Source organism: Heteronotia binoei, chromosome 17 (assembly GCF_032191835.1).
Source record: "Heteronotia binoei isolate CCM8104 ecotype False Entrance Well chromosome 17, APGP_CSIRO_Hbin_v1, whole genome shotgun sequence".
Lineage (NCBI taxonomy): Eukaryota > Metazoa > Chordata > Lepidosauria > Squamata > Gekkonidae > Heteronotia > Heteronotia binoei.
Genome location: NC_083239.1, coordinates 15,147,385 through 15,175,143, shown reverse-complemented (window position 1 = coordinate 15,175,143; position 27,759 = coordinate 15,147,385). Strand labels below are relative to the sequence as shown.

Sequence of the window (27,759 nt, the reverse complement as noted above, 5' to 3'; positions counted from 1 at the left end):
GGTAGACTGGATTGTATCACTTCAGATGGCAGGTACAGAATACCATTTTTTAAACAATGAGAGCCTCTAAGATTTTAAAACTCCCTGCAAGTGGAGTTTGTGCCTGGTTTGTGCAACAATGGCATTCTGCTTTCAAAGAGCATTTTATTTTGATGCAGGATAGCATTTTTGAATGCTTGCCCATATTATTAACCCCCTGCATGCAGAAAGCCTGAGGACGGTGGTGTCTGGGGAGAGGAGGAACCTCAGCAGACTATAATACTATAGAATCTGCCCTTTACCTGGAGGATGGCAGCCTTACTTGGCAAACCCACAGCTTCTTTAGTTGATGAAGCATAGCGATGAAGAACTGCAATCGGGGAATCCCACCCCTTCCCTTTGCCCTGTGTGGTTAAGTCACAAGGTGATCTTCCACCAGTTTCCCCTTTTCAGCCTCAGCCTCCCCTCTGCAGTATGGAGGGATTAATATCAATCTATCTCGCAGATTTGCTATTAAGGGTTGCAAGAGAATATCGAGGGGATCCTTCAAAGTTTAGTTTAGTTTATTCGATTTGTATCCTGCCCTCCCCACCGAAGCAGGCTCAGGGCAGCTACAAGCATAGATATCACTTTAACAAAAAACAAAAACATAAAAGTGGAGAGAATGGGAGATACTGACTGGTTGAGTGGGTAAAGAAATGGAGAGAAAAACAGACAGTGGGGTGGATTGGGGAAGGGGGAGAACCAAGAAATCAAGTCAATCAAGTCAAAGAAGAGGAGGAGGAAGAGGAGAAGAAGCAAATGCCCCTTGGAGGTGTGACCACCTATTCCATCTATCCCTTCCCCACAAGTCCTCAACTCTGATGCCCCAGAACCCCCATTTTTGATCTCTGTACATCACATGTACGTCTTAGCATGGGCCAAAGAATGAAAGATATCAAATTGATATCAAAATGACTTGCTTGAGGGGATGAAAGGAATGTTAAGGCAAGCTCCTTCAAAAATTATGCAAAAACCTCATCTCCCAACCAGAGGGTCATTTTCCCCAATGACCTTGGAACCTCTTCCCTAATCATTTGATCTAATCCAACAACCCCAAATATTTGAAACAACAGATTCCAAGACGTCTTAATGGTAGAGCAGGAAGGTGTAAATGACCCAGCCATTGACACTAACAATTTCTAACCTCTCAGTCTTCCCAAAATAATATGTCCAATATTGTATGGAAAATAAGAACAATTGGCCTCCACAATGCTGACAAAGACAAGTTTGAAAATAAAACAGCCCATCAGCCCACTCCTTTGTTAAACCAGGCCAGAGTGGTAAACTAATCAGTCCAGGTTGATATAATCATGCCCATGTTTCCTCCCCCCCCCCCCGCCCCCTGCCACTCTCTTAAAATTCAAAGCTTCCAATAGGATTCAAAATTTCTAGATCAGGGGTGGGGAACCTCCATCCTGCGGGCCATATGTGGCCCTCAAGGTCACTTGGTGTGGCCTTCGGGAATTGCTGTGGCAGCATCCCTGGGGCCTGGCTGGCCAGCGAGGATAGTGGGGCCCAGCCATGCTGTGCAGCAGCCTCTCCAGGGCCAGGCAGGGATCACAGGGCCCAGATGTACTGTGCGGCAGCCTCCCTGGAGCCTGGCTGGCTGGCCAGAATTGCTGCAGGGCCTTGAAGAGTTACTGTCACAGTTCAGGTAAGTTTTCCCCTCATTTCTTTATTTCCCTTTCTTTCCATTTCTTCCCTCCATTTCTTTGTTTCCCTTTCTTCCACCCATTTCTTTATTTTCTTTTATTTTCCTTTCTACCCCCTTTCTCCCTTCCTTTCTCTCTCTCTCTCTCTCTCTGTGAAGCCTGAGTGGTGGGCATTGTGAAGGACTGCTGTTGGGGCATGTGGGTGCCTTTAAAGGTCTGCTGGGAGCAGCTGCAGTTTCCACATGGAGGAAGGAAGGGGTGGCAGGGGTGGGGGTGGGAGCCAGCTACCACCAGTTCAATTTGCACTTGATTATCCCAGATGGTGTGGCCTAATATGCTAATTTTAGAGGATGTGGTCTAATATGCTACTGAGTTCCTGCTGGGCTTTTTCTAACAGCAACAGCAAGCCTTTATTGGCATAAAACAGATTTAGCAGTAAAATAGAAATATAAATAATATAAAATACTAGATTATAGAGTACATAGGGAGCTAATATACATAAAATAAGTAGAATATATATAAGTCGAGTTTAGCCAAATTAAATAATTAAAACAAATAAAATGTGGTCATTCAAGAACCATTCTCTGTCATATTTCCATGGCTTGTTGAAGAAATCTAGCAACCATTAAAGCTATCTCAGAGCAAGTGTCATTTAAAAGTTTCTGTACTTTGCCTGAATCAGCACAGCCCAACATATCTGCTAAAATATCTTTCAGGTATATACAACGAATATCATCATAAAGAGGACAGTTCAATAATACGTGGGAAATAGTTTCAATACACTTGGGATTACAAAGACAATGTCTACTAGAGTACTCAGTCCTGTTAAATCTACCAAATAAGATAGCGGATGGTAATGCATTACATCTCGTTAACGAGAACGCACACCGTTGCTGTGGAGCTTGCAGAGAGGAAAAATATGACGCTAATTTCCCTACTGAGAGAGGAAGTTCGAAATTCAGCGGGGAGCAAGACTTGTTGGCCAGGCTATATAACGTTTGCATTTCAATATCTAGACTTCTGAGCTTAAGTTTCAAAAATGCATCTTTAAAGGATAGCATAAAAAGTGAATCTAAATCAATGCCCATAGATTTAATTTTCCTCTCAATAAATACTAGCCAATTTGACAAATTAGATTCTGAGAGCAGTTGATATAAAAGGCTCTCTGAGTCAGAGTGGAAATGTAGCTGTAACCAATATTTAAGTGACATTAGCCATGCTTGTGTTTCCACAAGTTTCGTCCCTGTTTCTAAACATAAAACTGCATATGGTACGCACTTTGGGAATCCCAGGATTTTCCGTAGGAATTTTGATTGGACACCTTCAGTGTTATTATCCAAGGCTGTGATCCACACTGGGACCCCATATAAAAGCTGCGGTGTCACTTTAGCCTTAAAGATTTTTAGCGCTGCTGGGATAAACTGATTGCCTCTACTGTAAAAGAAGCACTGGATAGCTGCAACGCTAACATTGACTGACTTAATTATACAGTTACGATGATCCAAAATGTGTTATATTGAAAATGAATTCCTAGGTATTTGTAGTATTTTACTTGTTCTATCTCTTTGCCGCCTATTGACCATTTAGTTGTTTTCCACGATTTAGAAAAAACAACAATTTTAGATTCGTCATAGTTCAATAGGAGCTTATTGTTGTTAAGGAAGGTGATACAGCGAACAAGCAAACATTTTAATCCAGTTCTGGAACAAGATAGTAAGACTGTTTCGTCCACATATAACAGTAAGAGAACATGTCTGGCACCAAGTTTTGGACTATGATGGTCAGTATCTGACAATAAGGGAGCAAGATCATTAAGAAAGAGGTTAAACAAAAAGGGGGCCAACACACAACCTTGTTTAACCCCCTTTCTTAATGGGATTTTTGATGTAAGATTGCCTGATAAAGAGCATTTGACTTGACAAAGGTTAAAAGTATATAATTTTTTAATGAGCATAAGTCTTTTATCAATACTTGTTTGTTCCAGTTTGTCCCACAGCAAGTCTCTGTCAATTGAATCAAATGCTCCCTTTAAGTCTAAAAAGGCTACATACAATTTCATCTTTTTCCCAATAGTGTATTTGGAAATTAGATGGGACAAAGTATTACAATGATCAAGAGTAGTTTTGCCTTTATAAAAACCCAGTTGTTCCGGACAAAGAATTTTTTCTCGTGTCATCCATTGTTCAAGTTTCCTCAGCAGATACTTAGAATATAATTTACCAATAGTGGATAGGAGACTAATCGACCTGTAATTATTTGGAATGGCGGGATCTCCTTTTTTTAAAATTTGAACCACTATTGAATTAAGCCAGGCTTTAGGAATTATGCCTGTTCTGTCAATACTAGTAAAGAGAGATGCGAGCGGAGTAGCCCACCAATCTGGATCTAACTAGGATTTCAGAGGGAATAACATCTGGTCCTGCTGCTTTACCTGATTTCAATTGCAAAATTAGATTTTTAACTTCATCAGAAGTCACAGAGGGCCACTCTGGAAGATCTACCTGAGAAAGTTCGAAAGGTCTAGAAGTGTATAGTTTACTTTGGAGAACATAGAGAAGAAATATTGGTACCAGACATTGGGAGAAATGGCAGACATAGAAGGGGCATCAACTCTATGGGCACCTGATACAATAGACCAGAATTTTTTAGAGTTCTTTAAGATTATGGCCTGATATAGCTCCTCCCACTGAAGTTTAGCATAATCATTATTTTTGCTTATAATAACCTGGGACAACTTATTTTTAGGATCAAAGTACTCTGATGGTAAAGACAAAGCCCCAGAGTCATGGTAACATCTGTAGGTGTTGCGCAACAGAGCTTTAACGGCTCTACATTCTCCATCAAACCAGGGCTGCAGAGATTTTATGTTTCTTTCCTTTTTTACATTTTTAGGTTTAACATTTAGTGAACTAAGAATGTTAGATACTAGAGAATAATAGGCTATTGTTAGCACTGAAGAATTCGTTGCGGTGGTTAAAACCCTTCTAAGATTCAAAAGGTAAGGAGAATTTAAAAGTAACTGAGCTGCTTGTTTAGTCTGACTATTCCAGCAGATTTTTGGTAAGGACATAGACTCCGACAAGTGTATAGAGGGATTAAGGGAAAAGTCTGGGGAAGACTCTGTATGAAGGGTCAAAATAAGTGGAAGGTGATCGCTAATAATGAGATCACCTATACAGAAATCTTTTATATAAAATTCTAGTGAGAAAGGGATAGTAATATAATCAAATATACTGCAACCTTTCTTAGAAATGAATGTAAAATCCCCCGAATGAGAAAATCTTTCCAAACCATTTAACCAGACCCTATTGTATTGGATACAAAATTTGGCAAAGCAAATGCCTGCCAAATTTGAATAGCTATCTTTCGATTGCCTCCTGTAGGGAAAAAAAGGTGGTAAGGTATCATCTAGATTGAGGTTAAGGGCCTTAAAAAAGATTTTATCATCATTGCCCACTCTTGCATTAAAATCTCCTGCTATTATTATTTCAAAGGAGGGAAATTTGGTTTCCAATTCACTCACAATTACATTCAAACGTTCCCAATGATGTAAAAGGGCTGATTTATCTAGGGCAGGATATATATGTTTACCAAAATCATAGAAAGATTCCCATAAACAAGCTTGATAGCTTGTTCCATAACGCTTCCAGCCTGTAGGGGGATGCCTACAGAATTATGAAGAAAAGACACAAATATAGACAAACCCATTTGAAAACGGCCCCTTGAGTTGGTTCTAAAGGCTGGGAGAAAATAGGACTTATAACCTTCAAGATGAATCAGACTTTGGGACCAAGTTACCTTAAGAAATTTGATGTCATCTTACTCCAAGAGACTTGGCTTTTTCTACAAAAAAGCCCTGGACCTATGCATTTGCCTAGGGCAGCAGGCCGTATGTGTGCCAGATTAGGCTCTCCCCACATGACTTCAAATAGAAAACCAATTATTTGCATTAATTTTGCTGGCCTGAATCATTCTCCCTTAGCAGAGCACTGTTTTTTAAGTTGATAATTTTTTTATGGCCCATGAATGATGTTATAAATATCCATATGGCCCTTGGCAGAAGAAAGGTTCCCCATCCCTGTTCTAGAGGGAACCCAGTCCCAACATGTCACAGCAAATACACGGTCCTCTTTCTCAGTGCAAGTACAGGTGCATAAAAGGTTATCCCTCGGTCCATCCTCTTTGTAGTCATTTCAGATCCTCTCCTGTTACCCCAACTATACAATTGGCTTCTCAGCTTCTATGCCCTATTTTCTTGAGCCTCGCCTGTCTGGTCAATTTTCCTCTTCAGAGATGCATGGCAAACTTCCAAGAGCAGACTTGTACTTTTTTTTTTTTGTTTTTCCCGCCTTTTCTTAGCCTCTCCCTTCAGCAATGGGCTGTTAGCTTGGCTGGGCAAAGTTTCACTGTTTCAGTAACACCCTTGCTTTGCCATTCCATAAAATTGCCATTTTCTCTGAAAAAATCACATAACCTTTTTTAACTTGGTTTTCCCCCTGTTTGATAAAAAAACCTCTTTGATTTTTGTAATGCTTATTCTCAATGCACAGCAGCCAAGAAGGTAAGAGCGCCTGCTCCGGCTGCAACGCCACTGAGGATGTTCTCCGCAGCTGAGAACGAAACGTCTGGAAGGAAAACTTTCTCCAGTAGAACACGGTACTTGAGCCCGAAAGATTCTACAAACCCTAATGCTTATTCCCTTCATTCTTTTGAGTATTGAACTGAATCTTAACCTAGGGTTACATAGTGTTAAAAATCTCAGTATTTAATACCCTGCAATGTACCTTTTTGCTCTGTGCTAGCAAGGGGACACTTTTCCTAGCTACGGGATCTACATGTGAATAGAGACCTGTGTAACACCTCCTCGTATTAACCTATTTTGGAAAATAACAAATTTAGGCATCCAAGAAAGAGATTCTAACAACTGAAGGAGAAGCTTTTAAGTGTGCTAATAAAGATATTATAGCTGGGGTTACCAGACTCCCAGTGGGAATTCAAGTTCTCCTGGAATTACAAGCAATCTCCAGACTACAGAAATCTGTTCCCTGGAGAAAACAGCAACTTGGGAAGATGGACTCTATCATGGCATTACATCCCTGCTTCGATCCGCCCCCTTTCCAAACACCACCCTCTCCAGGCAGAACCAAATATCCCCAGTTATATTTCCAGATACAAGCAAGAGTTGGCAAGCCCAGCCCGTTGCTGATTTCTGGAATCAGCCCCAGAGAGACAACCCTTTGGTCGATTTGTTGTTATTGCAGCTCTTTGCCAAAAGGTGGCGCCGCAACCTTACCTGTACGAATATTCTGATTAAATTCTCTCCCACCCTCCAAGATGAATGACGCAAATGATGCTGCGTTTGTTATCGGTTTGTTTGTTGTAATTGTGCTTGACACAGTATAACTCTGGAGGATCTTTTAAGCCAACCAAAATGAAATTGTGAATGACCCTTTGGACTGCATCCTCAGCAGAGGGGTGAAACCAGTTAATAATGAGTTTGGGAAAAGGTTTTCCCCGATGCGTTGCATCTCTCTAATGCAAATAGGAGGCCATGCTGGGGGAAAGCGGATAGAGAAGGTGGGAGATGGAGCTGAGAGCAAACGGTGGAGAGAGTAGCAGAGCAGCTTGGCAGAAGAGGCAAGTTGTATCATGCGGGTGGACCACCCTGGAGGAGCAGAACATGAAGTTACCAGTGCCTGCCCCCCCCCCCCAAGTCCCCTCTCAGGTGGAGATTTTCCCCATCACCTCCTAAACAGAGGGAGCTTTGACTGTTGAAAGCTTATGCCCTGGAAATCTTGTTGGTCTTTCAAGTGCTGCTGAACTTGATCTTTGCTCTTCTGCAGACCAACACGGCTACCCCCACTGAATCCTTAACTGGAGAGACTGGATTGAACCTGGAACCTTCTACATACCAAGCAGATGCTCCACTCCCCTCCCCAACCTGCTCAAAGAACAAATGCTTTCTCATAAGTAGGTTGGGGTGGAAATGGGACCTGTGTTCCATTGCAAAATGGGATATCCACTGACTCACTGAAGCTGGGTTTTCATTTCCTCTCCTGCAGGATCTGCCCGAATAAATACAGGCCAGCTGCTGTATCATTGAGGGGGTCACACACTAAGTGGCTCTGATCATGAGAGTGACTGTTATGATTTCTGTGACTGCTCATTCTTGGTACAACAACCTAACAGTGGATGACTTCTACCAAAAATAATGAGTCAAGCCATGACTTATCGGTGATAAAGGAGTGAATCACCCCTTCTGTGCTATAAAAGAGACAGAACTGCAGTCTTTGACTTGTTTTGGAATAAACCCCACCAAGATCTATGGGATCTACTACCAAATAGAATGTATATTTGAAGCAAGCTATACATGTACCACTTACCTCGCCTTGGCTAAAAAGCGAGCCTCAGATTCAGCAGGAGGTTCACAGAAGTGCTGCTCCTGAACCTTTCTGACAGTTCCTGCTCTTCCTCTTCCCCTACCTTGTCCATTGAATAGTAGGTGCAGCTGCATAACAATCCCTGGATTAGGAGAGTGGGCAGCCAGCTGCCAAGGCTTTGCCACCCCACTCCCCAGCAGCCCTCATTAACCCCTGGAGAAGCCCTATGCCACCCTTTCTCCACTTTTTATGTGATTTTGAGTAGTGGGTGGCTTGCTGGCCTTTTGACTGGGGGCGGGGGCAGCCCAGGAGAGCCCCAGGCAAGCGAGGCCTGCTTGGGCTGACTGGATCTCTAGCCAGACCAAACAGGCCTCACTCGTCCTGGGCTCGCCTTTCTTGCATTGGGTTGCTTTTGGCTGGGGCAGAATATGCTAATGAGTTATGCTAATGAGCTCTGCCGCCTATTTTTCTACGAAACAACCCCTGCTAAAGAGACATCAGAACAGTTGCTTCATTGACATAGCCAGGCCAAAGCACCAAGTGTCCACCCTAAAGAATCCCCCAAACCTTTTGATTTCGCCTTGTAAAACAAACTCAAATCCTGCAGCCAAGGATCTGGCTGTTTTTTTTTCAAGTAGATGTTCATTTTCTCACCTCAGCAGTTCCTGGCCACAGGGAACCTGTCCCTTTGGCACGTTTTCTTGTCACCCTCAAGCTGTCATATTGGATTGGCCTTCCTCCCCCCCCCCCCTCCAAATCATGAGTTCTAGATCAGTTCATTTTTACATATGCATTAAGTGGGACCGGCACTGCAGGGAAATGCTGGAGCTGAACCTCTTAGCAAGAGTAGTTTCCCTTAGGGATGCTCAGACGTCTGCCAGTTAAGCTGGTGCCCCATTCACTGGTTGTGAACAGATAGGGTTGCCAGCCTCCAGGTGGGGCCTGGAGATCTCCTGCTTTTATAACTAATCTCAAGCTGGTGAAGATTAGCTACCCTGGAGAAAATGGCTGTACCATGCTGAGGCTTCTCCCCTCCCCAAACCCTACCTTCTCTCAGATCCACCCCTAAAATCTCCAGGCTGGGTACATACTCTGTGTGCATGGGAGGTGTCCCAAATCACACTGCCCCAAAATGGAGTGGACAAATCCCATTCACACACTTCCGCGTGAGACGTCCGTATATCGCATGGGGGACATTTTGGCGCATCCCATGGTTGTTGCATGCCATCCCCTTAGCACAGGTTGGGTTTCTTTTATTACATTTTTAGTCACTATGCGCTTATGCACTCATGTGCTCATGTGCTCTCTTTTTTTCACAGAGTTTGCTACATCATGGTGCGACCGAATTGTCCGGCGGTATAACCGGATGGGCAGGCTGGGCCCACCAACCTTGCCAGCCTAAGAGAAGGAAAACTCTAACATCAAACCCGGGCAGATAGAGCTCATTAATGTAACACCTACCACCTGGAGGACTCGCTGCTGGCGTCCCAGCTTACTGGGCCATGGCAGATGACCCCCAGGTGAAAGGGTGGAGCCAGTACCGCGCACACTGGGCTTCACCTAAAAAAATTCCTCTGCGCAGGCCTGAAGGGCATATCCACATACACAACCCACAACGCATCAAGTCCTGCAGCGATGGGCAAGGGGCGAAACGGCAGGTGGAAGGTGCCACTGGAAGCCGCAGTCCCGATCCTGCATGTAGGCGGTTCAGGGTATTGGTCGTCTGATGCTAACCCGGAGACGAAAGCATTTTTCGGCAGCACCCTGAACGACCACAGACTTTTCCCTGCAGCCACTGTGGCCGGACCTGCCTGTCCCACATTGGTCTTGTCAGCCACCAGCGAGCCTGCAGCAGACGTGGACTATTGCACCCTTCTTAAATCTTCGTTCGCGAAGCCAAGCCGAGAGAGAGCTCTATGGCAGTGATTTTTAAAAAGAAGGCGAAAAATACCAGTGAGCACCCAGAATGGATTGTTGGGTTCACACCACCAATCCACTTTGCTTGTGCACTCCTGCAGTCAGACCCCAGGAAATGTGTGCAATTCTGGTCACCGCACTTCAAAAAGGATATTATAGCATTGGAAAAGGTCCAGAAAAGGGCAACTAGAATGATTAAAGGGTTGGAACACTTTCCCTATGAAGAAAGGCTGAAACGCTTGGGGCTCTTTAGCTTGGAGAAACGTCGACTGCGGGGTGACATAATAGAGGTTTACAAGGTTATGCATGGGATGGAGAAAGTACAGAAATAAGTACTTTCCTCCCTTTCTCACAATACAAAAACTTGTGGGCATTCGATGAAATTGCTGAGCAGTCCGCTTAGAAGGGATAAAAGGAAGTACTTCTTCACCCAAAGGGTGATTAACATGTGGAATTCACTGCCACAGGAGGTGGTGGCGGCTACAAGCATAGACAGCTTCAAGAGGGGATTAGATAAAAATACGGAGCAGACTTCCATCAGTGGCTATTAGCCACAGTGTGTGTGTGTGTGTGTGTGTGTGTGTGTGTGTGTATAATTTTTTTGGCCACTGTGTGACACAGAGTGTTGGACTGGATGGGCCATTGGCCTGATCCAACATGGCTTCTCTTATGTTCTTAATGCGGGAGAGGTGCAGCAGAAGACTTTGCTACCACTTCCCTACTGGTAGCTATTTGATCCATCTCAGAGACATCAGAGGATGTGGGGGGGGGGGGGGGGCGTGAGAGCGGACTGGGGGGCAGCTGTGCCTGTCAGACACTGACTTTTTAATCCACCTGCAGGAAGTGCTATGTTTGCTCAACTTGGCTGTCTGAATCCTGCCCAGGTATTTTCCAACACAGACATGGCAACCCTAGTTCAACAGTTTGTCAATTTGCTCGTCAAAGGTTTGGCAGATTGTTTTGTTGTATTCCTGGCTAAGGATGCAGTACAACACAATGGACTTTTCATACATGCATTTTCTCAAACAGCCTGATTGAGTTCTACAGCCCCTACCATCTTTGGGACATAACTGCTCTGCAGAGCAGGCAATTGTTTCAGTGGACAGTTAGATCATTCAGAAATCATATAAATCGGTCATCAATGAATGCTGTGATTCAATAAAATCCTACCCAGTGCTCATATAAGTAGTGCTCAGCGGAGCTAATGGCCACTGTTCAACTTGAACTGGCAGCATCTTTGCACATGCATAGTTTTTGGAAAACCTAACACAAATGAGTTCAGCAGGTGGTTGCTGCTGCTAGGCATGAACTGAACAGACTGAATGATGGGCTGACATCTGATCACCACCTTATAAATGCAGCAATTTTGGCAGTTCCGGAGGAATCTGCAGCATCCCTAGTTCAATTTGGGCAATTCAGGTCAAGGATCCCACCTCTTGTGGGTATGCTGTGGATTATGAACTTTGTCCGTTGCCTTCTCCTCAAAATACCCATCGTCCAACTTATGAAGCTGCCCGCTCTGACTCGTGGTGGATGATTCTGGGCCAAAATGCACAATGTGCTTTTGATATGGAACACTGTATACCCAGCTCCAAAATGGGACAGATAACTCACCCTAGGGGCAGAAAGAAAGGCCCGAACCCCAGGTCAAACAAGAACCAATGGGTTGAAATTAAATCAAAAGAGTTTTCAACCAAACATTAGAAAGAACGTCCTGACAGTTAGGTTGGTTCCTCAGTGGAACAGGCTTCCCTGGAAGGGGTGGGTTCTCCTTCTTTGGGGAATTTTAAGCAGAGGCTAGATGGCCATCTAGCAGCAATGTTGATTCTGTGAACTTAGCCAAAAAATAATGGAATTCTCCTAAGAGCAATAAAACCATAACAACCAGTAAAAGAATCACAGAGTTTTTAGTATAAGAATAAAAAAACAGTCATACATATATAACTGAGCAACCAATGCATAAATACAGAAGCAGCAATGAACCAAGGACAAAACCGAGACTGATTTAGGTGGCAGCTCCTAAGGACAGCAAAGGAGAGGGATAGGGCCTCGTTTGACCTAATATTTATTTATTATCTCTTTATTAAAACAGGACTGTCAGTATCTATATCTGAAGAAGTATGTGTGCACATGAAAGCTTCTATCTTGAATAAAACTTGGTTGGTCTTAGAGGTGCCATGGGACTTGAACTCCGTTCCTCCGGAAATGTCCATGTGGAGTAGGCAACTGCAATACCAGATGCTGCCAGGAGGCGGCAGATGATTTTACAACATCCCATCTAGGATGCTTCTTGGTGTCTGTTGGGACAAATGCTGATGGGACAAATGCCTAGAAAACGTCAAGGGGGACTTGTTTTCATTTTGATGCAATCATGAAGTGTCTTTTGGGCTGAGAATAACATATGACGGTCCTGGGATGTTGGTCCCCTGTTAATGTGGCTGTGTGGGTGTGGTATGAACTCTGAAAAAGAGAGATCTAGGTGGGCAGCCTTGTTGGTCTGAAGCAGTTGAACACATTTTGAGTCAGGTGACACCTTTAAGACCAATAAAAGTCTATTCAAGGTATGAGCTTTTGTATGCAGGCATGCTTTAAAGCTGCCAATGGACTCAAAATTTGTTCTGAGAAAGAGAGTTTAGAACAAGGATTCTTACCTGAGGGTTGGGGGGGGGGTGCTAATCTAGTTGTCTGGAGTTGTGCCAAGGCTCACTCATTTCAGAGACAAACCTCAAAAGCACTGCATTAAAAATACGGCAGTGCCTACAGGAAAAATAATGTCTGCCTTCTCCACAATGCATCTTGGTTGTAGCGAAATGCAAAAGTGCCCCCTCCCCTTCCCAGATGTTTGCCCAGTCAGACCTCCCAGACAGACATGAATTAGCTACCTAGAGGGGATGCTGTGGACAAGGGGGACCCAATAGATGTTTAATTGGGGGACCCAATTATTATTATTGTTATTATTATTATTATTAATTCGTCTATCAGTTGTAGGACCTCCTCTCTTGTCACCTCAATCTGACTCAGGTCTTTCAACACCCCTTCCAAAATTAGTGGTTCTGGAGCAGGCAAACACTTCTCATCTTCCACAGTGAAGACGGAGGCAAAAAATGCATTCAGCTTCTCAGCAATTTCCCTATCCTCCTTCAGTAATCCTTTTACCCCTTGGTCATCCAAGGTCCCCACTGCCTCCCTGACTGGTTTCCTGCTTCTAATATATTTGAAGAATTTTTTATTGTTGGTCTTTATGTTTTTTGCAATATGCTCCTCATAGTCCCTTTTTGCCTGCCTGATCACAGTCTTGCATTTGATTTGCCACAGCCTGTGTTCCCTTTTATTAATCTCACTTGGACTAGCTTTCCACCGCTTAAAGGAGTCCTTCTTACCTTTTACAGCTTCCATTACTTTGTTTGTTAACCATGCAGGACTTTTCTTATACCTGTTTGTGCCTTTCCTAACTTGTGGTATATATTTTATCTGAGCTTCTAGGATTGTAGTTTTAAATAGCCTCCAAGCTTCCCCACAAGAACTCTGTCTGGGGCATGTGATGCTCTGTATTCTTGGTGCTTGTGGGGGGACAGTGGGAGGGCTTTTAGTGCCTTGGCCCCACTGGTGGACCTCCTGATGACACCTGGGGGTCTTTTGGCCACTGTGTGACAGAGTGTTGGACTAGATGGGCCACTGGCCTGATCCAACATGGCTTCTCTTATGTTCTAATGACTGGAGGATCCAAGACCTTCAAAAGGGTGTCCCAAGAGATCTTTTGTGTGACAGAATGCAGTTGCCAAGCAGCTCTTGAGACAATGTCTTCTGCAAAAACAGGGTGATGGTAGAAACAGAAATGCTGAGAGAGGGGTTTGCAGGGTGGCTGCCCAAGATGGTATCTGAGATCAGTTTCAGAGGCTCTTTGCTAGAAGCAGGGAAGTGCCTGAGAAACCCAAGTCTTCCCCTGGAAGAAATAGCAGCTTTGGAAGGTGCACTGTAAGGAGGGTTGCCAATCTCCAGTTAGGGGCAGGGAATCCCCTGGTCTGGAGGCCCCCTCCTTTAGGGTTATCAGAAAGTCGGAGGATGAATGTCTGCTGGGCACTCCATTATACCCTATGGAGATAAGTCCCCATAGGATTTAATGGAGAATCAATCCATGGGTATCTGTGGCTTGGGGGCCTGCTTTTTTGAAGTAAAGGCACCAAATTTTCTGCATAGCATTTGGTGTCTGTCCTAAAAAAAAAAAAAAAAACACCCACGTTTCAAAAGATTGGACAAGGGAGACAAATTCTATGAGCAACAACAGTAGATGCCCCCATCCTCCATTATTTCCAATGAATGGAAGGCATTTAAAAGGAATGTGGTGTGGTCCTTTTAAATGTGATGGCAGAACTCCCTTTGGAGTTCAATCGTGCTTGTCGCAACCTCGCTCCTGGCTCCACCCCCAAAATCCCCAGATATTTCCTGAGTCAGACCTGGCAACCCTGACTGTGTGACCTCACATTCCTGATGAAATCCATCTCCACCTCTCCACCCCAATCTGGAGAACTTTCCCAAGTCAGTCAGCAACCCTAGCTGGGACCTTCTGCATCACAAAGCATGTGCTCCCTCATGGAGTGGTAGAGTCTGCTTGAGGGCAAGATGCAATTTATGAGAGGACAAAATGGTGGCTGGAGAAAGAGCAGGTGCTGATAATCCTCACGAGGGTCAGAGCAAGATCTGGACCTGCCACCCCCTTCCCATGGGGGTATTCCATCTGTAAAACAAACGGCATCCCAAGCACCCAGAAAGCTTTTGATCTGATTCTGTGCAAGTTTACTCAGAAGTGACCCACTAAGCTGAATAGGGCCATAGTGGAATCCTATGCAAAATCACTCCACTCTAAGCTCACCAAATCTTATTGTGAGAGCCTAAATAGGGCTGTATCTTTCTAAGCCCCATTGCCTTCAATGGATTTAGAAGGTTAACTCAGTGTAGGATTGCTCTTTAGGCTGCAGATGGGTGTGCACAGGATTTCAACCTTGCTTCTGGCAAACAGGAGAGAACATGGTGAAAAGACCAGGACAGCCACCTTTTGGAATCGCGCTTGCATGTGGGGTTTCCTTTGGCACAAACAAGTGGCAAGGGTGTGCTGATATCCAAGCCCGCGTGCCCCTTTCTGCAACCAGGACTTGCCAAGTCAACTTTTGCCCACTCGAGGTTCTCACGCTTTGCAGCGCTAGCAAAAGCCCTTTTGTCCAGGATTTCCCCCCTCGGTGCTCTCCGCCAGGAAGGCCTCCCAACCTGCAACGTTTGTTATTTCAGTCTAGGCTGTTTTCCTGCACTTCCTATTTCCCTGACAGCTCTCCTCTCTCTTAGGAACGCAGTGAGAAGAGCCCACAAGGCTATAGCTTGTCTCAGTGCCCCTTCGGCGGGCTGTTGCCTTCCTGCCATGTTCTTTCGTGCACGGCTTTTTTCGGGATCTAGCCAGGAAGCAGGTGATGTCACCCCAGTTTCCCTTCTTGACCCCACAGTCCACCTGCCTGAACAGCTGCCACATTCTGAAAAAGAACCAGTCACAGTCTTTACCAAACCCCCCTCAATCTCCACCCCTCTTCCCCCTCCCATTTCCTCCAGCTCCTCCCCTCTGAACTCATCCAAAAGTTATTATGGGCATCTCTTCATAACATCGCTGGAGTTTCCTGGATCCCAGCAAAAGGTCTCTGTGCTGGCACAGATCTGGAACTCTCCTTCACTGCGGGGTGTTTTTTTTCTGACAACTTTTGGAGCAGAACAGAATTTAGACCTTTAAAAACAGAAATTTGGACTTGCAATCTGAGAGACTGCTTGGCTGGTGAGTACTATATTATCTGAATTTGCATAGGTCTTCCAATCCCAGGAGCTCCATATGATTCCTCAGGTCAGATCCTTCAGGTGTTAAATGAAAAATCCTGGGCTTGGCATCAGGGGGTGTGGCCTAATATGCAAATGAATTCCTGGTGGGCTTTTTCTACGAAGAAAGCCCTGCTCAAAGGTACCCTTGAGACCTATAAACAAGGCCCCATGCCCAGCCTTATCATAAAATACATGCTCTAAGGCTAGTACTCTCTCCCAAAGGAAAGCCCTAACTAGGATCACATGCGCTGAATTTGGGCCCAGTTGCCAGATCCTTGATCAGCAGGAGGGCTACAACTTTAACAGCCACAAAGAAGCAGGTGAAAATAGTTTTCCCCAGTGCCACTATATGAAAAGCTTCACCTGCTGTCCTCTGGAGGTCAGAGGGCTGTCAAAAGCAGGCAAACATGGCTGGGCTTTTCTTTTCTTGGTAAAACTAAGCTGAGCTCACGTGCATGGGGGAGGAAAGAAAGAACTTTTTACAAAATGCATAGTTTTATATATATGCCCAGAGTCTCTCCTGGCATAATTTCATTCCTGGCTGACCCTGCTTTTTTTTTTGGCTTTTCTGATTCCAGCAGATACTTCTCTTTCCTAGAGTGTGGGTTTAAAAATGAGCGCTTTAAGAGCCAAGCCTGGAAGGGATCCTTTGTTAATTGGCTTCCTGTCCTTTATAATATCAGGAAGAGAGAAAGAAAATCAAGTCTTCTAAGTTGTGGGGAAGGGTTAAGGTGGAAGAGCTTTTAAGGTGAGAAAAGGGGGGTAGAGAATTTAAAGGGGGTTGCCGGGTGGCTGTGACTACTCTGGCTGGGCTAAACTTTTCTTATCTCTTTACTGCAACTTTTCAAAAGGGTTTTTTTTAAAAAAAATATTAACTCATCCAATTGGTTTCATGTTTAAAAGGGAAGCAACAAAAACTGTGTATCTGGACAATGCAGAACTTATAAAGCACTTCTAAAGAAACATAGTAGAGAGACCCAACACTTGAATTAAGTGTATGATAAAGAAAGGGCCCCATGGCACAGAGTGTTAAAGCTGCAGTACTGCAGTCCTAAGCTCTGCTCATGACCTGAGTGTGATCCCCTGCAGAAGTTGGATTTTCAGGTAGCCGCTCGAGGTTGACTCAACCTTCCATCCTTCCGAGGTCAGTAAAATGAGTACTCAGCTTGCTGGGGGGGGAGTGTAATGGCTGGGGAAGGCAATGGCAAACCACCTCGTAAAAAGTCTGCCATGAAAACATTGTGAAAGCAACATCACCCCAGAGTTGGAAACAACTGGTGCTTGCACAGGGGACCTTTCCTTTCCTAAAGAAAGGGCGAATCTGAACAGAGATAAATCTTGAATCATTCCTTATTGCTTATAGATACAGAATGTCCTATAAAGGTGTCTTTGAGAGATAAAGAGAATGTCTGAAGCTGCATTTGTAGTATCTAAAGCCTCATACCCAATACCCTTCTGGGGGGTTTTGCAATTTTTTTTAATTTCTCTTGGTTAATGAAGTAAGGTGACTGTGACTCAGACCAGCCAGTGAGTCTATGTTGTGCTGGTATTTAAACCTTTTAAATTCTACCTGTGCAATTTATTTTATTTTTTTTGTTTTCATCATTTATACTACTTTTGCCTCAGTGGGGCTCTAAAGAGGCTTACATTGTTCTCCTGTCCTCCATATTCCCCTCAAAACAGCCCTGTGAGGTTAGGCTGAAAGTGTGTGACTGGTCCAAACTCATCCAGTGAGCTTCTATTGGCAGAGTAGGGATTCAGACCTGGGTCTCTCAGATCATAGTCTGATGGTCTAAGACAGGGGTGGCCAAACTTGCTCAACATAAGAGCCACGTAGAATAAATGGCAGAGGCTTGAGAGCCACAAGACATAAACGTCATATGTTTGAGAGAGATGGAGGGAGGGAGAGGTGGAAAGAAAGCAACTTTAAATGCATTATCCAAGCTGCCAGCCAACAGGGCAGTGGGGCTTCAAGAGCCACACCATATGCCACAGTTTGGCCACCCCTGATCTAAGTACTAAATCACTCTGGCTCTGCTTTCCCATTTGCACTGTCTCCTGCTTTTCTCTTGGCCTCTTCTCCTAACAAGGGCATTGTTTGAACATTTTAACTACTGCCAGCAAAAGGTTACCTGGGGTGCGTGTCCTTGTAGTCATCCTAAAATTCTTTTGTTTCCCCCACTCTCGGAAAAACTTGCAAAGAATGAAACACCATACAGTCTCTCTTGGCAGACTTGCCATAACTTGTGTCCTAGCATGTAGTGTTTTCTAACATGTAAAGGAGTTCTTGTTAATCTTGGCTGCTATTGTTTCATAGGAGGACTGATTGGCTAGTAGAAGCCATAACCCTTTTGAATGATTTCTGAAAGCTTCATATTGATTGGATGCACTGACTGTGAAGCCTCTGGGAAAGACAAAATTCAGAAGCCTGGTGTGCACCTTATTTAGGAGGAATTCTGAACTCTTATGCTCTTAAATGATGCTCTGAGCTTTCAGCAGACTGTGCCTCGGCATTTTTAGATTTTATAACAATGAGGCTTAGCCTTTTTTGTTATTTTTTAAAGTGATACCCTTAACCAGGCCTCAGATTCAGCAGGAGCTTACAGGAGCACAGCTCCTGAACCTTTCTGAGAGTCCCCCCTCCTCCTTCCCACCTACCTTGTCCATTGAATAGTAGGTACAGCTGCATAACAATCCCTGGATTAGGAGAGTGGGCAGCCAGCCAGCCACCAGGAGCTTTGCCACGCCCCCAGCAGCCCTCCTTAACCCCTGGAGAAGCCCACACCATCCTTTCTCCATTTGTTATGTAATTTCAGGTTGCTGGCCTTTTGACTGTGGTGGGGGGCAGCCCAGGAGAGCCCTAGGTGAGCGAGGCCTGCTTGAGCTGGCTGGATCTCAAGCCAGCCCAATCAGGCCTCACTCACCTGGGGCTCTTTTCTTGCATCGGGTTGCTTTTGGCTACTGGGGGAGTGGCATATGCTAATGAGTTATGCTAATGAGCTCTGCAACCTATTTTTCTGCAAAATGACCCCTGCTCTTAACTGAGTAACTGCTGCCCTACACTCCCAGTTCTATATGGAGATTTACAGTTGAAGCGGCTTAGGGGTGAAGCCTGGGGGTGATGGGATTTGGGGAAGTTGGAGGGACCTCATCAGGATATAATGCCATACAGCCAGCCCTGCAAAGTAGCCATTTTCTCTGGGGGAATAGATCTCTGTAGTCTGAGGATCAGTTGTAACTCTGGGAGATTTCCAAGTCCCACCTTGAAGGTTGGGAACCCAGAAAAAAGCTCGCTAGTCCTCAGGAAGTTTCTCATTAATCATTTTGAGGTCAGTGATGGTGTGAGAAAGAGTGAAATAGTACTGAACTTTCCTTCTCTCCCCAAAACTATTAAAATGAGACATAAACAAGTCACCCACCTACAAGAGTCCTGGCAATGCTTGTTTAAGAGAAGTCGGTGTGCTCTAGATATAAGACAGGTCCTAACAGGGGGATATTTAAAATACACTGGGCAAACCATGTCACACGTGGGAGCCATCACTCCAACATCTAAACTGTGTAATATCATCGGATCCTACCGCTAAGGGTATGGCCTGGCATTTCTGACCCTTGAGGACTGTATTGAAATAAACTAAATTAGGGGATAATTGTTGCTATCTGTGGGGTTTTGCAAGTTAATACTTCTAATTAGTCTCATCTTAGGAAAAAATATCCTGTATAATTAGGGTTGCCAAGTCCAATTCAAGAAATATCTGGGGACTTTGGGGGTGGAGCCAGGAACAAGGGTGTGACAAGCATAATTGAACTTCAAGGGAGTGCTGACCCTCACATTTAAAAGGACAGCACACCTTTTTAAATGTCTTCTTTCCATAGAAAATAATGAAGGATAGGGGCACCTTCTTTTGGGGCTCATAGAATTGGACCCCCTGGTCCAATCGTTTTGAAACTTGGGGGAGGGCACTTTGGGGAGAGGCACTAGATACTATACTGAAACTTTGGTGCCTCTACCTCAAAAAACAGCTCCCCCAGAGCCCCCAAAACCTCCAGATCAATTCCCCAGTATACCCTATGAGAATCGATCTCCACATAGGGAATAATGAAGTGCTCAGCAGACGTTCCCCCCCTCTTCCCCTCCCCCGCCCCATGTTTTCTGGTGACTCTGAAGTCAGGGCTTGGCCTCTCCACTCACGAGTTGCAGCCAACTTCTTCCAAGTAACACAGACACCCCATCCCAAGAGGAAGCCTTTCCAATTGGAGACTGGAGCCTCCGGGGGGGGGGGGGGTGTGGAATCACATGGTGGCTTTGGGGGCGTGGCTTCCCCCCACCGGCCAGCTGACTGGGGGCGGGAAGGAGACTGGGAAAACGGAAGAACCCCCGCTGGAACCTGGGGATTGTCAAGCCTATGTATAATACAAGTACTTTCATGCCTTTCCTCTCATGCTATTCATCTTCAGGGAGGTGCAATGGTTTTAGAATATCATGCTTGAATCTGGAAGACCTCAGTTCATATCCTCATTCTTCCCTGAAGCCCACTCACTCTCTTTCAGCCTTGTCTGCCTCACAGGGTTGTTGTGATGGGGATAATGGGGAAGGCAAAACTATGCATGCTACCCTGAACTGCTTGGAGAAAGGGAGGAAGAAAAGTGTTGGGTATACCAGTACTTTTATTTTGCCCAGTACAAGAAGAGAAATCTTGGCAGCCCAGGACAGTTTGTAGTCATACAGCGGACTCCTCACTCACTCCTGTATCACAAGCATTGGCTTAACCCTTGTGCCTAGGGTTTGCAACCTCCAGGTGGGGCCTAGAGATCTCCTAGAAATTTGGGGATGAGGCCTGTGAAGAGAAGGCAGGTCAGCAGGGTATAATGAGAGGCCACCTTCCAAAGTAGCCTATTTCCTCCAGAAGGACTGATCTCTGTCATCTGGAGATCAGTTACAATTCTGGGATATATCCAGGTCTCACCTAGAGTCCCATGCACCCACTGCCTGCTTTGCCTTCCCATTTAAACTGGGATCTGTCTTCTGTTGGTGGGCCTCTGTCAAGCACTATTCACAGAATGATGCAACATATAGAATATTCACAAATTCTGCTTTGCCCTTTACATATCCCTCAGTATATATGCGCAGTGTGCTTTTAAGCTGCAAAGGCACAAGGGCCCTCTTCTGTCATTCAGACCATAGAAGAGCTCTAAAGCAGTAAAGCCCCCAAAGTTCTTTGGGGCCACCAGAAGAAAGGATGTGCTCAGACTCCCCACTGGACTCTGTTTTCTTGGGAGATGCTCATGATCAGGGCTTATTTTGTAGGAAAAGCCCAGCAGGAACTCATTTGCATATTAGGCCACACCCCTGGTACTAAGCCAGCTGGAACTGCATTCCTGTGCATTCCTGCTAAAAAAAAAGCCCTGGTCATGATGGTCTTGGAAATGGCTGGGGAGACAAAAAGAATGGTCATCTTAGCTTGTTTATAGACTAGGGTGCCTGAGAAGAGGCACGACATATTGCTCATTTCTGCTCATGAAGCTGAGTGGATAAGGTTACCCTACATCCCACCCTTGTTGTTGATTATTGTGAAATGAGTACAATTTTTTTTAAAAATTGCCCATCTTCCAAGGAATTCTGGGTAGTGTGCATGGCACTCTTTTCTCTCTCTCTCTCTCTCTCTCTCTCTCTCTCTCATTTTATCCTCACAACACCTGTGGGGGAGGCTAGGCTAAGGGAGAGTGAATCTCCCAGAATCATCTGTCAAGTATCACAGCAGTGTGGAGATTTGAACACAGTTTTTCCAGATTCTACAACATTTTAACAACTACACCACACTATCTCCAAACACTACACCATTCTGAACTTCTGCCTTCTCTTCACCTCTGCAATTCCCTGTCATGTACAGCTCTCTTCTTTTATCAGCATTCTTGTACCAGCTTTTCTCTTCTAAACCCGCTACTACTACTCTGCCTTTCTCCAGTTCCAACTTCCTCCTTCACTTTGGGTCATGAGTTGTTCAGGTAATGGGTGACGCAGAGAGTCCACCACTATGATATTTCATGGTGACTTAACATATATGTATATGCTGTGAAGTCACAGTCGACTTACAGTGACCGCGGCAAGGAGCTTTCAAGGCAAGTGAGAAGCAGAGGTGGTTTGCCATTGCCTTCCTCAGCAGAGGCTTCCTTGGTGGTCCCCTATCCAAGTACTGACTCTGCTTAGCTTCCAAGACCTAACAAAACCAGACTATACCGTACCATTCCATATCCCAAGTTACCACATAGATATCAGGTTTGCAGGAAGGACTGACTCTTGCCCTCTTGTCTCCTTGCTCTTGCTTGCAGAAGATGGGTGACTGGGGCTTTCTGGAGAAGTTGCTGGACCAGGTGCAGGAGCACTCAACGGTCATTGGAAAGATTTGGCTGACGGTCCTCTTCATCTTCCGCATTCTGATCCTAGGCCTTGCTGGGGAATCCGTCTGGGGGGATGAGCAGTCAGACTTCGTATGCAACACCAAGCAGCCCGGCTGCACCAATGTCTGTTATGACACCGCCTTCCCCATTTCTCACGTCCGTTACTGGGTGCTTCAGTTTCTCTTTGTCAGCACACCCACCTTGGTCTACCTGGGGCATGTCATCTACCTCTCCCGGAGAGAGGAAAAGCTGAAGGAGCGGGAAAATGAGCTACGGGCTCTACAGTCCAAGGATTACAAGGTGGCGGATGCCCTGGTGGTAATCGAGAAGAAGATGGCCAAGATCTCTGTGGCAGAGGATGGGAAAATTAGAATCCGTGGGCCTCTGATGTGGACTTACATCATTAGCGTGGTATTCAAGAGCATCTTTGAGGCTGGTTTTCTGGTTGGTCAGTGGTACCTGTATGGCTTCATTATGAACTCACGCTTTGTGTGTGAGGGGTACCCATGCCCACACCTGGTGGACTGTTTTGTCTCTCGCCCCACCGAAAAGACCATCTTTATCATCTTTATGCTTGTGGTGGGCCTGATCTCCCTTGTCCTCAACCTTCTAGAGCTCTTCCATCTCTGTGGCAAGAGCCTACTCAACACCGTGAAGGAAGGAGACTGCTGTACTTCATCTGCTCCTCCACTCCCCTGTGATGTCAACGGCTACTCCACCAAGCTTTGTGAAATACCCAACGGGCCATATCAGGACAAGTCCTACTTCTACCTCCCAATGGCTGAGAGGCATCACCCACCCTACCAGGCCTACAACAAGCTGTCCAGTGAGCAGAACTGGGCCAATTTCAACACTGAAGAAACCTTGGCCTTACGAGATGGGAGGAAGCCCCCTGATGTCTTTGTGACACAAGGCCCTGAAGTCCACCTCTCTCAGGAAAGACAGTCCAGCCGTCCAAGCAGCAGTGCATCCAAAAAACAGTATGTCTAGTGAGCAAGCCTTCTAGATCCAATTCTGCTGCCTTGATGGCAACTGTTTCTAGTTAATGTTCTCTGGTGGGCTTTCTTGTCAACAGTTTCTAGAGGCTCTAGTGAAACATGACTCAGCATTCTTGTTGAAGTGCTGCCTGGTTTGCATCCTGTTTTCCAGGTGGTAGCCAAGACTTCCTTGTGGACATGGACTGCTGTGTCATGCGGACACAGGACTACCACTTCTAGGAAGCCAGCAGAATGGGTGCTTGATGGACATTTAACTATCACTCAGGTGGGGTGCTACATGGTGACTCTTGAAAAGTTGTCTTAGACTTGAGGGGAGGCAAGGGGGAGACGGCAGCCCTCCAGTAGGTGGAGAGGAAACCATATCTCAATTTGTAACAGCCTGTAAGAGCTGGCCTTTCTCTTGGAAGTCTGCTTGTGAGTTAGATAGCAGGAGAAAGATCCATGGCATGTGTTAGTATTAAGAAGCAAACTGCAGGATACCTGCTTCTTGGTCCATTTCACAAAGCTTGGGACTTTGAGGTGCTTTGGAAGGAGGAACTTACTTTTCTTGAACTCTCCGGGAATATGGACCCCCAAACAAACACTACAGCGTGGGGCTGAGTAGAGATGCTGAGCGCACATTTGGATGCAAACTCATCCCTTGATGCTGACTGGCAGGGAGATGCCAGTCCATTCTTCTGTGATTTTCCTACCATGGCTGGTTTGTGGAAGGAACTGTGTATCACTCGGGCCACAAAACTGGTAACTTCCCTATAGCTCTTTTCTCTTTTTTTGTTAGTTACAAAGGACAGTTTCTTCTCAAAGACTTTCTCAAGATCTTGCCCTTGTTTATATTTTGAAATATTACTGAAGGCATACCTGCTAATACCAGAACTTCCTACATTCTAAGTCTTCACAGTGGATTCATTTTTAAAAAAGATTCTAAACACTGCATTTATTTTTTCAAGAAAGATATGACTCCAGGTGTTGTTTTGTATGCAAGGGGGACTGTGTAAATGTGCATGTGGGCAGCCATACACTGGTTTAAGTGCCTCCTCCCTTCTCCTCCAAACTCCTGGTTTACAGGGCAAGCTGGATGCTTCTCACAATATATTTACAACCAAATATAGTAGGAATTGACTTAAACAAGGCTTAATCTCTAAAAACGGGTTTCTCTCAAATGTCTGTTTACAACAGGCAGATTCAACAACTGTTGAAGTGGCCTCATTCTTCTCCTTAAATATAAAACAAATTATCACTCAGTTCCTTTTGGGATGTTTTTCCTCCCTCAGGGTTTTGCATCCTGTAGCAGGACAGCACAGTGGGGTTTCGTTCATGGCTGACAGTACAGTTTGCTAGTGATAGTCACTGTCTGGGAACACACAGTGCTAGCCCTGAAATCAAGAGGCCTTTCTTTCCAGAACATTTTCAGCTTGCTTTCTCATCCTTCATCGTTGCTTTCTTTCCTTACATTCTCTACACTTAGGCTCATCTGATTTCTTTCTGCTTTCTCAAATCCATGGCTTCCAGGTAATAAACATTAGCCAGTTTAATTTAATTTATTGGATTTATATCCTGCCCTCCCCACCAAAGCAGGCTCGGTCGCTTGTCATCTTTCACTTTGTTTCATGATTTCATTAAAATTTGCTTCCTGGCTATCCTTAAGAGTGTCAGAATTGAGTTACAGGTCCTGCCACTGTTGTGGAGATGAGTATGAACACTTGCCCAAAACACTGGGTTGGATCTTTGTGGATTTGTTCAGCAAATGGTGGCACCTGCCTTTCAATGGACGAGTCCCTCTTGGGCCAATGGAAGGTGTCTGGGTGCCACAGAAAAGCATTTCTATGCATGGAACGTATCCACAGAATCTAATCCATTTATTCTGATGCCTGTGCTGTGCCTGGAGAATACAACTGAAATGGGCTCTGTTTCATATTGGGTATCCCCATTACAGAATAGAACAATGTCATAAAGCACCACTCACTATATGTTTTAGGTGTTACCAAGCATGTCTATGGATGTCTTTCTTACGTATTGGCCTGTCTCCTCTCTTAATTTTGTGTTTGTGATCCATTTTTGTTAATTCATTGAGATCCAAGCTTTACCAGTAAATGGGCCTTTGAGATTGATCGTTGGGACATCATCATCAAATGTAAAAAACTTTCCTGAAACTGCCTCCCAGTAGGAGTGGGAGTTTCAGTAAGGACATTGGCTTTCTACATTCTTTAGCAGGAACACCTGGAAATCCCTGGATTAAATCAGTGGGAGACACTTTGATTTAAAATGTTCATTTCTACAAGAATGATGTTGTATGCTTGGGACTCTTGAAATACGGGGCAGCTCACTCATTATGTAGCATCAGGAACTGTGGTGCAGGGAGAGGAATCTGTTTCTTTTTTTGTAAACTGATGGTTCCACTTTTCCAAGAATCTCTAGTGAGCAGTTCTTGACCAAAACTGTGAAATCTGCACTTATTAACATACCTGTGTGTTTGATGGAAACCAAAGTCATGTGAGGAGCTGGATTCCAATCTCTAATTCAGCCAGATTGTATAAAGGGATGAAGGGTGGAGTTCCACAGTTCCAAGTGGCAATTCTGGGGAGGGTTCTGATATTTAAAAATTGGGGTGTGTTTTCAAAATAAAAAAATTGAAAATGCTTGATGTGTTTTGAGTGATCCTTAAATTCTAGTTTGTGATGTGGATTATTATTCTCTGCATGCTTGGGGCTGGAAGGGAGGGAATATGTTCCATTAGGTTAGGCAAAAAGGGCTGTCTCCACCCAAATTAATTAGGGTCAGTTTAGCAACTTCCTTAAACTCACTAGGTAATAAAAAGAAAAAGCCATACAAGGAGATTTACCACATTATTAAAAGGAGGTTTATTAGGGAAGATACTCTTATGGTACATTCACACTATTTGAATTAATGCGTTTTACATCTGGATTTTTGCTATTCTTACACAGTAAAAAATCTGGGTGTAAAACACATTATTTAGTGTATAGCGGGAACGCACCATTATAATTTCGCTCTCTGTCTACCCTTCCCACTCTGCAGATTCTGTTTCTTTTTCTCAGTCACTGCCACCTCTATTGTGTCACAGTGTCAGGAGCCACAGAATACTAGATAATATATTAATTCTCCCAAAGCTGTAAACACATTGTCTGTGTTTCTGTTACCAAGAAATATTTTTGTTTGCAGGCAAGGATGATGTTATGGCTAATGTGGTAGATGAGGGAGATGGCCCAAGTTCAAATTCCATTTGACTATGAAACACTTTGCTCAATCTAGGCATACCATGCAGAAGAAATAAGAGCAAGAGCCACATGCACCAACATTGGGGGGGGGGGGGGTTTAAAGAAAAAGGGCTTGGCTGATTTTCAAACGGGGCTATTTATTTACAAGAACAGGTCCTCTGGAAGTTCCTTTCATTCTGCCAACTGTCCAGCTTGGCATGCAACTCCAGTCCTGTAAGGGCAGACTCTTTTTAGCATTTCTGCCATTAGGCAGAAATATTTGTGAGCATCAATTCACTTCATGTACAAACTCAAGCAGCAAAACTTTCTTTGGGCTGTATCTTCCCAGCCTTCTGATACATAATTACATTTTTTAGAACTTTCCTTATCCAAAGGTCCACAACAAGCAATGAAAGGCCAAGCAGAAGTTCAATCAAACTTTTGAAGCATATTATATTCCTGTGAGGGCAGGTAAATTTTAGGAAGAACATGTCAAAGGAAAGCTTCTCTACTAGAATGTATAAACTAGTTCCCAGTCTACTTGGACAGTCACACTGGGCGTGGACCAGTACTTCACTTAAAAATTTTTGTAGGCTAATTTTTGTGGTCAGATGATAACAGGGTGGCCATGTTGCCTGCAGTGACTTCTGTGCTCCTGTGCAACATTTTAGGGATTCTCCCAATCCCAATGGAATTTACTATAGAGATTGGAGGGATTCCTAGAGTGTTGCTCAACAACAGTGATGTCACTTCCAAGATGGTCTCCATGTCCCGCTCCAAACTTCTGAATACCCTAGCTGATAAACATGTAACTTGAATGTGCCCCATGCTGACACTATGTTCACAGGGCTATACTTCTGAAATATACCACAGAGGTTTTCCAGCTGTTCTAGGAAACCCTGATGGTCTCAATAAACCAATATGTAATAGTAGACAAGCTTCCTAGTCAAGCTTCTTTTCCACTGACGTTTCCCTGCAATGCACAAGCACAGAAGGATCTTGGATGAGGCCAGATGAAGGCTATGACTGACAAGAAGGAATAGAATATGTACTTCATATTGCAAGCAAAAAAAAGTCATCAAATGATCTGAAATTAACAAATGTATTCAGCTCAACCAGGAAAAGAAAATCTTGGGAACATATCTGCAAGCTTTTAATTGATCCAGCGGGCGTCCCTTTGGTATTAACTGGCCTCCCCATCAGCTTACCATCATGGTGACTGTACTGTGTTGATGCATATCAGCCTATATGCTGTTGTTGGCTCGCCATCTGTGTTTGTGATGCTGCATTGCTTTTGTTTTTATACTGGTTTTATGATGTCTTATTTTTA

General features: G+C 44.5%; 1 protein-coding gene across 3 annotated transcripts; it reads left to right on the top strand.

The window, feature by feature from the left end:
* Positions 1 to 15,546: 15,546 nt before the first annotated feature.
* GJA4 (gap junction protein alpha 4) lies at positions 15,547 to 25,853 on the top strand. Of its 3 annotated transcripts, none has more exons than XM_060258095.1 (2): positions 15,547 to 15,782; positions 22,151 to 25,853. In XM_060258095.1, the coding sequence occupies exon 2, from the start codon at positions 22,154 to 22,156 to the stop codon at positions 23,207 to 23,209; it is 1,056 nt and encodes a 351-aa protein (XP_060114078.1). In that variant the 5' UTR covers positions 15,547 to 15,782; positions 22,151 to 22,153; the 3' UTR covers positions 23,210 to 25,853. The 3 variants fall into 3 exon arrangements, with proteins under 3 accessions (XP_060114078.1, XP_060114077.1, XP_060114079.1); XM_060258094.1 differs by lacking the exon at positions 15,547 to 15,782 and adding an exon at positions 16,209 to 16,571; XM_060258096.1 differs by lacking the exon at positions 15,547 to 15,782 and adding an exon at positions 16,727 to 16,967.
* The last annotated feature ends 1,906 nt before the right edge of the window (positions 25,854 to 27,759 follow it).